Below are 12,177 nucleotides of genomic sequence, written 5' to 3'. Positions count from 1 at the left end.
TGGGGCTGCCCTTGAGGACCACTCGGAGGCTCCAACCGGTACAGAATGCGGCCGCGAGAGTGGTGCTGGGAGTCTCCCGATACTCCCATGTTACACCTCTGCTCCGTGAGCTGCATTGGCTCCCGGTTGTCTTCCGGGTGAGATTCAAGGTGCTGGTAATGGTCTTTAAAGCCCTACATGGCATGGGTCCGGAGTACCTTAGGGATCACCTGCTGCTGGCATCAACTTCCCTCCGCCCTGTGCGCTCCCACAGAGAGGGCCTCCTCAGGGTTCCACTGGTCAGAGAATGTCATCTGGTGGCCCCCAGGGGGAGGTCCTTCTCTGTGGGTGCGCCGGATTTGTGGAACTGTTTGCCAGTTGAGCTCTGGATGGCGCCCGACCTTCGCTCCTTCCGACGCGATCTGAAGACCTACTTGTTCGAACAAGCCGGCCTGGCCTGATGGGTGATGGGTTTGGATTTTAATATTGTTTTAATGTATTTTAACTTATTGTTGTTAGTTTCTGGGCACCCTGTTTAATCTCTTTTAATATTTGTATTCTTGTACTTTTATATGTTTGCCCTGTTCACCGCCCTGAGTCCTTCGGGAGAAGGGCGGTATACAAATAAAATTATTATTATTATTATTATTATTATTATTATTATTATTTATTGAAAAGTTTTAACATACAATTTATCTTTAAGAATCCCCCCTCCCCCTCCCTTCTCCCTCCCCCCCTACCTCTCCCCCCTCCCCCCCTCCCCCCCGACTTCCCAGAGCTAAATACAAGGTATATATAAAAAAAACAATCATAAACAACCATATACTAACAACCATAAACTCTAAAATCCATCACTCTCTAGCTTATATAGGATAAGACAAACCTTAGTAATATTAAATATATATAGAGAAACTAAAATAGAAAAAGAAAAAAAGAAAGAAGACTTATTCAAATGCTACATGAAACTTCTTAACCCTATACTTGTTCTGGATAAACTCAACCCATTTTCTCCATTCCATAATATAGCGTTCTTGCGAGTGATCTTTCAAATAGGCCGAAATCTTCGCCATCTCTGCCAGGTCGGAGACCTTTAAAGTCCACTCTTCTATGGTCGGCAGTTCCTCTTTCTTCCAATACTGACCTATCAAAAGTCTTGCTGCCGTAATTAAATTTAACATCAACTTAGTGTCCACAACCGTAGCATCCGTAATTATTCCCAACAAAAAGAGTTGCGGACAAAACTTTATCCTTTGCTTAAAAATCTTCTGCATATTCCACCAAATTTTTATCCAAAAAACCTTGATCTTTTTACAAGTCCACCATACATGAAAATATGTTGCATCTTCATCTCCACATCTCCAGCATTTTGGCTGATAGTTCGGATACATACTTGCTTTTTAGGATCTAAATGCCATCTATAAAACATTTTATAAAAGTTCTCTCTTAAGTTTTGAGCTTGTGTAAATTTTACGTTCCTCACCCAAATCTTTTCCCACGTGTCCATTGTGATAATTTCCTGGATGTTTTGGGCCCATTTTATCATACAATCCTTAACGAGTTCTGTTTCTGAATCAATCTCTATCAACGCAAGATATATCCGTTTAATATGTGCTGGTCCCTGATTTCTAATTTGCTTTATCAGATTTTCATCAGTCATTGTAAAACCATTTTTCTGGTCTTCTTTCCACCTGGCCCGTAGCTGAGTATATTGAAACCAATTTTGAACAATCTTCTCGTCTCGCAAGAGACTATATGGCTTCAAACACCAATCATTTCTTTCCAAGCTTAGGATCTCCTTGTACGTAGTCACATCATGTTTGAAACCAGCATGTATATTTTCTATTGCATGTTTTGGAATTGCCCACAATGGTATCTTACAATCTAACTTATGTCTGTACTTCTTCCAAACTCTCAGCAATGCCTGTCTTAAAATATGCACTCTAAACACATTATCTACCTTCTTATCATACAACAAATATGCATGCCAGCCAAACAGCAAGTCGTGGCCCTCAAGATTTAATAATCTCTCTTGTGTCAAATTAATCCAATCACTTATACCTGCTAACGCAGCAGCTTCATAATATAATTTAAAATTAGGCATTTTAAGACCACCTCTTTCACGAGTATCCTGCATAATCTTAAGTTTAACTCGTGGCCTTTTCCCTGCCCAAACAAATTTATTGATACCTCTCTGCCATTCCTCCAAATTAGAATCTTTCTTAAGAACCGGTATCATTTGAAATAAAAATAAAAATTTAGGCAGGACATTCATTTTTACTGCTGCTATTCGCCCCAACAAAGACAATTGCAGTTTTTCCCAACTCTCCATTTCTTTTTGGATTTTTCCCCATAATTTTTCATAGTTATTTTTATATAATTTTGTATTAGAGGGCGACAAAAACACCCCCAAATATTTAACCCTTTTGACAATCTCAAATCCAGTTAACCCTTCTAAAAGGGCCTTTTGCGATGCTGTCATGTTTTTAGCCAAAATTTTAGTTTTCTGTACATTAACTTTAAATCCAGAAACCTTCCCATATTGCATTATTATCTCCATCAGGTCCACAACAGAGTTCTCCGGCTGGGTCACTGTAACAACCAGATCGTCTGCGAACGCTCTCAATCTATAATCCTGATCTCTAATCTGTATACCCTTAATTCTTTCCGAATTTCGTATTTTTACCAATAATATCTCCAATGTTAACACAAATAACAAGGGCGATAACGGACACCCTTGCCTTGTGCCCTTCTCAATATTACATACTTCTGTCAGACTATTGTTAACTATTATTCGGGCTGTTTGTTTTTGATATAATGCCCTGATTGGTTGCAAAAATTTATCCCCAAAATTCATTTTGTCTAAAACTTTCATCAAAAATTGCCAATTCAATTGATCAAAAGCTTTTTCAGCGTCTAAAAAAATTAGCGCCGCAGGGATCTGGTTGTTCCTTTCCAAAAATTCCAACACATCTACTATATGCCTCACGTTATTTTTCATTTGCCTACCACTAATAAACCCAGTTTGATCCCCATGAATCACCCGTTGCAGAACCCTCATCAATCTATTAGCCAACACCTTAGCAAATATCTTATAGTCTGTATTTAATAGTGATATCGGTCTATAGTTTTTTACTTGAGTAGCATCTTGGTCTTTCTTCGGAATCAAAGAGATAAAGGCAGTTCTCCAAGATGGAGGCACCTTTCCCCCTCGCTGGATTGTCTGGAACAGTTCCTTTAACGGTTTAACCATCTCTAATTGTAAATTTTTGTAGTAGGCCGCCGTCAAACCATCTGTACCTGGCGCTTTATCTACCTTCAGTTCCTTAATTACTGTAAGTATTTCTTCTTCTGTAATCAGTTGATTAATCTCCTCTTTTTGTACTTGTGTAAGCACCGGGATGCTAGCATTCTCCAAATATTCATCAATGTCTTTTTCATTAATCTTCTCCTTAGCATATAATTTAGAATAAAAATCCACAAAGGCTTTTTTAATAAAATCCTGTTGAAACACCATTTTTCCCTTGTGTTCAATTTTGTCTATGTTAGAAGCCCTCTGCTTTTTCCTTAGTCTATAAGCTAGCCATCTACCTGGCTTATTAGCATTGCAAAAAGTATTATGCCTGGCAAACCTCAAATTGGTTGCCACTTGATCAGCCATTAATTTATCAAATTGTCCTCTTAATAGCTTAATAGCCTCCTTAGTCTTCACATCCAATGGATTCAGAATCAAAGCATTCTCTTTTTCCTTAATTTCATTCTCCAATTCTTTCCTTCTAGCTTCCAAAATACGTCTATGTTTATTGTTCATATATATCAACACTCCTCTCATATAGGCCTTGCTAGCATCCCAGACCATATCCATAGAGGTATCCTTATTCATATTAAGTTCAAAAAAATCCTTCATTCGCTGTTTACACTCTTCAACATTTTTCTGGTTTCTAAACAAATTCTCATTTGCGCGCCACGAGCGCCTATCTCTGTTATCCTTATTAATCTCTAACCATACTGGGCTATGGTCAGAAATAGCTCTTGCACAAATCTTCACCTTTTTAATCCTAGAAAAAAAATCATTAGTCAGCAAAATAAAATCAATCCTAGAAAAAGATTGATGTCTATCAGAAAAAAAAGTATAATCCTTTTCATGCGTGTGTATGTCACGCCAAATATCTCGCAATTCCAAATCATCCTTCATTTCAAAAAAAGACTTTGGCAATCTGGCATGACACGGAATACGCTTAAAAAAGCCAGCCTTGTCCATCTGTACGTCCACTACACCATTCCAATCCCCCATAAAAATAAACGATTTGTAATCCAACTGGGTAAGCTTTGTATGAAGTAAACTAAAAAAGTCAGCCTGTTGTTGTTGTTGATTAGGGGCATACAGTCCAACTAAAAGCGTTTTTTTGCCTTCTATAGACACTCTCATTTCAGACAATACCCAAACCTTCAAAGCTAGTTTTATAATGGGCTGGGACGGTCCTCACAAAGCCAACACGAGAATTTAGTATGAGCTCCCTAGAACAAATCAATATTCCTTTCCCTGTGCAATATATGTTTCTATAGCAGAAAAGTGGAAAAAATGCAGCTCACTATCTGCAAAGCTGCCCTGAAATCCATTGTGCACTGGTTACTATGTCAGCAGCTGTGGGAAAAACAGAGCAAGAAACCAGGGATGGAGACTTGTGGAAATTCCTACAAGTAAGGAAGTGGCCCAACCACAAGCCCAGTGCAACTCCATCATAAGTTGCAGCACAAAAAGCTTGCAATTTGAACAGTGCCGAAGATACAGCATAAGTTAATCATGGCATGGCTCTGATCAGGAAGTAGTATTAAAGTCCCTATAGAAGTTCCATAATTATAGATATCATCAAGGTCTATAATTAAGCAGAGTCATGACATGTATAATTCATAAGTGCTTTAATAAATTTACATTCTATCTTTTTCCCATGATGCCACTCAAGATGGCATCCATCCACAGAATTCCCAGATAGTCTCTAATCCAGATAATGATGAGGTCAAGGACAACTGACTTTCAATGGGCCAAGAACTCTTATAAATTGTAATTCACCAAACTTTTGCTGGTGTTAGGCTACCTGTTCCTATAGACGGTGCACATAATTATGGACTAAAAATGTAATTGGAACACAAACAATTCTTGATTTATTTATTGGAAAAAATAAGGTGTGGTTAAATCCAGGCTATGATATATACACATTTTTATAAACAACTGTGAGATTTCAGATCCTAGGTAAAATTTGGACATAAAAAGTGGTAAGCTTATCCCAAGATAAAGCACAGGCTATTAGATGGTTGTATGATGGTTTACTCATGCACTCTCTGCACGCTTTTCTGTCATTTTGTGAATTTTATTTTAAACTGGTTTTAACATTTTTATGCATTCTCTTTTATTATGTATGCTGCACAGAGTCAATATGTGAGATGGGTAGCTATAAAAATGTGATATGATAGGTAGATAAATAGATAAATAAACAAGTTACATCTTTGCTTCCCAAATCCTCACCCATTCAATCTCTTAATTTATATCCCATTCCCTTGCTTTTTTAATTCTGTCCACCAAATATGTCTGTTGGAAATCATTCCCTGTTTTTATTTGCTATCTGTGAATTAAGCACAGCAGGACTCACTTGGTTGCCTCTAGGTGACAAGGTACCATCAAGTATGGATTCCTTCAAAATAAAAGTGAGTCACAAGTGATACATTCAAAGTCATTTAGTGCTTCAGGAAAATAAAATGGAATAAGCTGACCTTGCCAGCCTCATCAGAAAATCTTATTTCAGGTCAATGAACACATAATGATGATCATTTCTGAGCAAGTAACAGGTACCCAGGGGGTAACAATAATCTTTGGAGTAAGATAGCTTAAGATAGCAGTATTGTTAAATAGACAATTGCAACTCTTATTTCCAAACTGTCATGATGCCCGTTTTAAACTCTTGATGAAACATGGCAACCCACATGGTGTGTGTCAAAAGTATGCTGAATTATGAAGAAGGATGGAAGGAAGGAAAGAAGGAAGGGGAATAGAACAGGCAGAATCAAATCTGGTTCATCCTTCCCAAAATAGTAACAGCCCAAACCAAACTTAATTATAATAACCATGCTTTACTTGCTGTTCTAGTAAATGGAATTCAGCTCTTGCCCTCTCTTCTGGGCTAACTGTTATGCCATCCAAAACCTGAAGGTTAGGTAAGCGTAATATAAGGAGGGGGCGATGAGAAATTTTACGTGATACCTAAGAAAGGAAGAGAGATGCAAAAGGTTAATCCAGCACTAAAGCATTAGGTTCTCCACAGCCACATCCTTTCCAAAGGTTTAAGTCCATTCCTTGACCTAATTGAAAGTGAAGATAGATATAACAAAATTAACACATCTAACATTAGCACAGGGTAGTCAGATGTAACATACTTGAAAAGGGAATCTATTTTTAGAACTTTAAAAGATAAGCATGCAGTCCTTATAAGAACAACAACAGCAACAAAACCACATTTTAAATGTGTTATACAGTTCTTATTTTGAATGAGAAGCTATATTGGTAAAGAGAGTAATGACGAGCACTAAATTCCCTTAGTACTAGGGAAGCGTATACAATTTAATGTTATGTTCAGCAGGAAGGCAATTAGAAGAGAGAGAGAGAACATGACAAGACTTAAAAATGGCCACTTTTATTTTGCACCAAATATATTCCTCAAAAATTTAAAAATAAAATTGGACAACTTTCAGACCTTATTTTTGCCTCAGCCTCAACCTACTGAAATCAGTGTAAATGTACAGCTGAATACAGCAATCAAGCAGTAATAGGAATTATTGGGGCTTAGAATGCTTCAGATTCAATTCTACAAACATGCTTTGAAGCATGGATTTCTTTGCAATTTCTTAAAGTAACAGCTTCTCCTGGGGTCAAACAAAGAATAAATAAATTGTAGCCCTCATTCTCTCTGAAATCCGACGTCAAGTTCTGCGATTTCTCATTTGACATATACTGTATACTCTTTGAGAGTAATTCAACTTTGAGAGTAACTCAATCTGAATGAAATCTATAAAGTGGCTAACCTAAAACCTATACAAAAAGTTTAACAATAAAAAGTTTAAAACAATTTTAGTAGATACTGAAATAATCACATTTCAAAGTAGAACATTAAATCAGAGAAAATAGTGAAAAAGAATTTCAGAATCACAGAATATAAAACAACATTAAGTAAAAAAATAAAGCAATAGCCAGAAATCTGCTGGACATAAACATATCAATGTTCCTGGGCAGTGAAGCATCTTTCTCTTCAGTTCTGACATTTGGAGATTAATATTGATAGTCCTCGACTTACAACCACAATTGGTCCCAAAATTTCTGTTGGTAAGTAAGACAAATGTTAAAAGGGAGTTTTGTCCCATTTTACGACTTTTCTTGCCACGATTGTTAAGTGAATTGCTGCACGTGTTAGTAACAAGGTTGTTAAGTGAATCTGGCTTCCCCATTGACTTGGCATGTCAGAAGGTCGCAAAAGGAGGTCACATGATCTGGGACACTGCAAATATCAGTCAGCTGCCAAGTGTCTGAATTTTGATCCTGAGGATGCTGCAACGATTGTATGAAAAATGGTCATAAGTGACTTTTTCAGTACTGTTGTAACTTTGAACAGTTGCTAAATGAACTGTTGTAAGTCGAGGACTCCCTGTACAGTTTTGCCTTCTTGCATTCAACTCATTTACATGGTTTCCCAAGAACGTCTTGACTATTTATGAAACCTATAAACATATTCAGATATTGCATTTAATACCTTGAGTAAATTTGTAACAGTTTATGGCAAGTGAGTAGACACTGAAAGCTGCTTTATTCTTAATGCAGCAGGCAATACAGCATTTTCTAAATAGATTAGGAATACTTAGGGAACTATAAACTTAAGTGATATAACTGTGCAAAATAGTATACTCACTGGATTTCCGTATATTGAAAGTTCTTTAATACAAGGAAGATATTCAAGTTTTTCAAGTTCGACCAAATCCTGCCCCCAAAATAAAAAATAATAATTTTGTTCAAGCAGTTTTTACAGGTAACCCTGATTTAATGACCATTCATTTAGTGGTCTTTGTGGACCACCTGTGTAGCCTCCCCTAGCAGAGCCACGTTTATACCACACCTTGTGTGCCACTTGCACATTCTTCTCTGCCTGCTAGCAACTATCACCAGCCGTATCTTACCTGCCTGATGGCCTGCTTGCAAGCTATCTGAGACCCGGTTAACAACCTGCATTCCTCACTTAATGACAACAATGGGGATTGCCAGAATTGCCATCACTAACTGATGGTTACATGATATGGTGTTTTAATAATGCATCACTTAGCAATGGAATTTCTGGTTCTAATTACCCTTGTTAACCAAGTACATTATATATTTTTTCTGTAAAAATATATCTACAAAGTCACACAACATAGCATATGGGTATATGCATACTAGAGAAGCAATGTATTGATAAAGATGCTTTAAGATACAACTCCTCAACCAAAATAACAAAGAAACTCCAGAAGTGCCAAAGATTTGTGTGCTATTTCCAAACAGTATTAAGATCAGAAGAGGATATAGACGGGGGGGGCCAGATGCAATTTGTGGGGTATCCACATATCATCTTTTATCCAGAGTACACTGCTTTTTTCTTTTTAGTCCTCAAATTCAAATTTCTGCTATAGTCCTTTCTGTCTTATGTTTTCCAGCTGACTCACTCTCCTTTGCAATAAAGGAATGAAGGAAACATCACTTTCTATATCAACTTTCTCCACCCTAATGCCTCCAGATGTGTTGGGAGTATAGCTTCTGAAATTTCCACTCAGCTGATATGCTGGCCAAAAATTCAAGAACTACAGATTAAGCCTATTTGGAAGACTTTGAGTTGGAAAGGCTGAGGTATGAGGCCTCCTGTACCTGAATTCTGTTGAGACCGAGGAAAAGCTTCTGTAGTTTTCCCAAGGGAAGCAAATTGTTGAGTTCACGCAGACGATTTTCCTCCAAGTGGAGAGCCAGCAAGGAGGTCTGTTTGGCAAAACAATTCTCACCGATAATTTTAATTTTGTTATGATCCAGCACCAATTCCTGCAAAATCTGCAGGCCTTCGAGCCCTTCAATGTGGCTGATTTCATTTCCTGTTATACCAAAATCAAAAGTGGATAGGAAAAAGATGCAATGGACAAGTGGAAATAATGAAAAGGACAAATATTTCAGAATAGTTATATCCTCTTCACCCAGCCAAAAACATACCACTGAATATCAGATCTTGATAATGGATTCTTGCAACCTCCATTGATCATGGTACTTAATGTTCCTATTTATGAAGTATCTCTGGTTAAATGCAGGATTTATTTGATCTGCAATTGAGTCATGTTTATATTTTTGTGAAATGTATTAGGCTACATTATTTGCTTATGTCATATGAACTCAGCAGCTGATGGTTTATTATTATGCTAAATCCAGGTTATTGTAACAACTACGATTTAATCAATAAACTATAGTTACAATATTTAGTTAAATGTGTGAACAATTAATACCCCAAGCTAATCAAGTTGCCTTTCCATGATGGAAAGTCCATGATGTCATGAGAACAGACAACATAGGGTATGATTTTAAACCCATGTATACAATATCTTTCCCTTTCCTTCCCTTTTTTTTTCAAGTCAGCAACTGCCTGGACAAGTCCCTGCAGTTTTTGGTAAGACTTTCTAAGTGGTTACCATTGCCTGCTTCCTAGGCCCAAGGACATCCATCTTACTTTGTGCCTAGGCTGCACTAGAATTCATGGTTTCCAAGTTTCTAGCTGGTGCCTTAACTCTACACCAAATTTGCTTTCTCTTTAATACTTAATACTAATTACTAAATTTAATATATTTTTTATTTTGTAGTTTGAGTTTTTCCCGTGTCATGTTAACTGCCCAGACTCTATATTACAAAGTGGGATGCCACACAAATTTCATAAATGATTAACCAACAAAGAAAGTGGTATCTCCTTTGCATGTGGAAGCATACCAAATGTATATTTGCAGGAAGAACTGAAAAGTTTTCCTAAGGCAAAGGCTACCAGACAGATAATATATTTTTTCACACTACTGAATAGAACCAGTTACATGTGAAGTAGGAATTTCAAGACTGCAACATCCTTTTTAAGGGCACAGGAGGATCAAGGCAGTAATGCACATTTCGCATCCATGTCTCTGCTTAAACTTTTTCCAATCAGCTATTAGCTCTGAGGGGAAGAAAATATGCTTTACCTCACAGAATAGCTTTTAAGAGATTCATACTGTGGAATCAGCACAAAGTATAAGCACTAACGCTCTTCAGAACCTCTGCTGACAAAGGAAAGAATGCAGGAGATCCGATCATAAAAACTCTGTATTACATTCAGTTGGATGAGAAGAGGTAGAACTTTTTCCAATCTTCCCTCCATTCACAGGTTTTACTTACGCTAATAAGTCTGCAAACTTATTTTTTTTAATCAGAGATAGTGTGGCATAAAATAAAATTAAGGCATTAGGGGAGAAGTATTTTCTGAATTTAGTATTAAAACCACCCATTTTCAATACTGTTTCTCTCGAGGATATTTCTAATTTCTCAAAAGGAGAAAGTGGGGTGATAGAGACTTTTTTCCTATCCAACCTGTTTATGATATTATGCATAATAGCATCATAAAGGAACTTACCTGATGAAACACATTATCTGGATTAGTAATGCAGGCTTTATGATATGGTGCCTATAAATCATGTAATTAATTATTTGATCTAATGGTGATCCTCTTTAGGGATTACTATTGGGGATCACATTTTCTTTTGGTATTTGAAATATACTGTTGCAGTGCATAATGTTCTTCTTTAAAGTACCAGGCAGCCACGGTCTTTTTCAGGATATCCTACTCAATGCACCGCCCTATCATTATTTAACTTTGCTGCAAAAGGAAACTACAGATACATGATAATGATATTGAACTAACTGCTATTGTTACTTACCCTGTAAAAACAAAAACTTCAGATTCTTTAGCCTACTAATCTGTAACAAGACCAAATTCGTAATTCCATTATAGCCCAAATGGAGAACTTCTAAACTCTCCATTATTGGAGGCAAGCTTTCAGTGACTCCTGCATCCCTAAAATAAAAACAGGGTTTGAGTCAGAAAGAATAGCTTAGTAAAAACTGAATGTGGAAATACAATTTGGTAAACATTTTCAGGACCTATGCTAGGCTTTTCAAAATGTTATATGGGAAAGTACATCCAGTTATATAGTTGGAAACCAGGCAGCAATCTAAACATGAACATTTTAAGTCAATTAGCCATTTTCAAATTTTACTTAGGTGGCTTGAATTTGAAACCCTGAATAAATTGTTTCTTCTTAAAAAAATAATTGAATGTGCAGATGCTGAAGTTATATGTGATGGGTATTTTAGTTTCATTTTTTATTGTGATAGTGTAATGTCCTGCAACAGGTTATATAATATTGTATGATCTTATATTTGTATTGCACCCACTGTAATTATAATCATATGCTAAATAACAAATAAAATCACTACTACTACTACTACAACTTCTTCCCATTTCATCAACAGATCATTGACCAAAAAACATATTCAAATATCTACAGATAGCAACAATTTTCCAGGCTTATTTGTTTTCAGGCAAATGAATTGCAGATAAATATAAATAAATCAGAAATCACAGCAAATGCTTCTTTGTTGTAGATGAGATCCACATAGCAATGAACTAAATACTGGCTTGGAATATTACATTTATTCCTCTCAAGTAAGAATCTACTTAATGCTTTGTTTAAACATTAAGGAATACATTAAACATTGTTCAGTATGATTTATCAATTAATTCAAAAAGAAATCAGAGACATAGTACTGGACTGTCAAGCCAACAATTGTGGCATCCTGCCAACCATGAACATTTTAAGTCAATTAGCCATTTTCAAATTTTACTTAGGTGGCTTGAATTTGAAACACCCCATTCTGAGTTTGAAAAGCCATTTCTTATTCAAAACAGACTGCTTCAATTAATGGCAAGTTTTTTGAGCTCAAAACTATTTGGCCTGTGCATTACCTAGAGTAGACCTCATTTGAGGAAATATATAAGGTAAACTGCAAGATATTACTCAAGATGTATATGAGATTGAAGAAGTGTTCATGGGCGACCACAACCAATTCTATGC

At 36.5% G+C, this 12,177-nt stretch overlaps 1 protein-coding gene and 1 long non-coding RNA gene across 2 annotated transcripts in view; one reads left to right on the top strand and one right to left on the bottom strand.

Annotated features, from left to right (window-relative positions):
• Positions 1 to 8,973, top strand: part of LOC310632416 — a 28,265-nt gene extending 19,292 nt beyond the window's left edge. The window contains exon 3 of the long non-coding RNA XR_014490850.1: positions 8,704 to 8,973. This is a non-coding gene — a long non-coding RNA (uncharacterized lncRNA). The remainder of the gene's footprint in view (positions 1 to 8,703) is intronic.
• Positions 1 to 12,177, bottom strand: part of LRRC9 (leucine rich repeat containing 9) — a gene marked incomplete at both ends in the record, with an annotated part of 62,429 nt that overhangs the window by 8,946 nt on the left and 41,306 nt on the right. The window contains 4 exons of the mRNA XM_083349633.1: positions 6,107 to 6,232; positions 7,929 to 7,997; positions 8,912 to 9,129; positions 10,981 to 11,117. Of these exons, the coding sequence (XP_083205759.1) occupies positions 6,107 to 6,232; positions 7,929 to 7,997; positions 8,912 to 9,129; positions 10,981 to 11,117 (550 nt within the window). The remainder of the gene's footprint in view (positions 1 to 6,106; positions 6,233 to 7,928; positions 7,998 to 8,911; positions 9,130 to 10,980; positions 11,118 to 12,177) is intronic.

This window comes from Vipera ursinii (assembly GCF_947247035.1).
Source record: "Vipera ursinii genome assembly, chromosome: 1".
Lineage (NCBI taxonomy): Eukaryota > Metazoa > Chordata > Lepidosauria > Squamata > Viperidae > Vipera > Vipera ursinii.
This window is presented reverse-complemented; position numbering and strand designations above follow the sequence as displayed.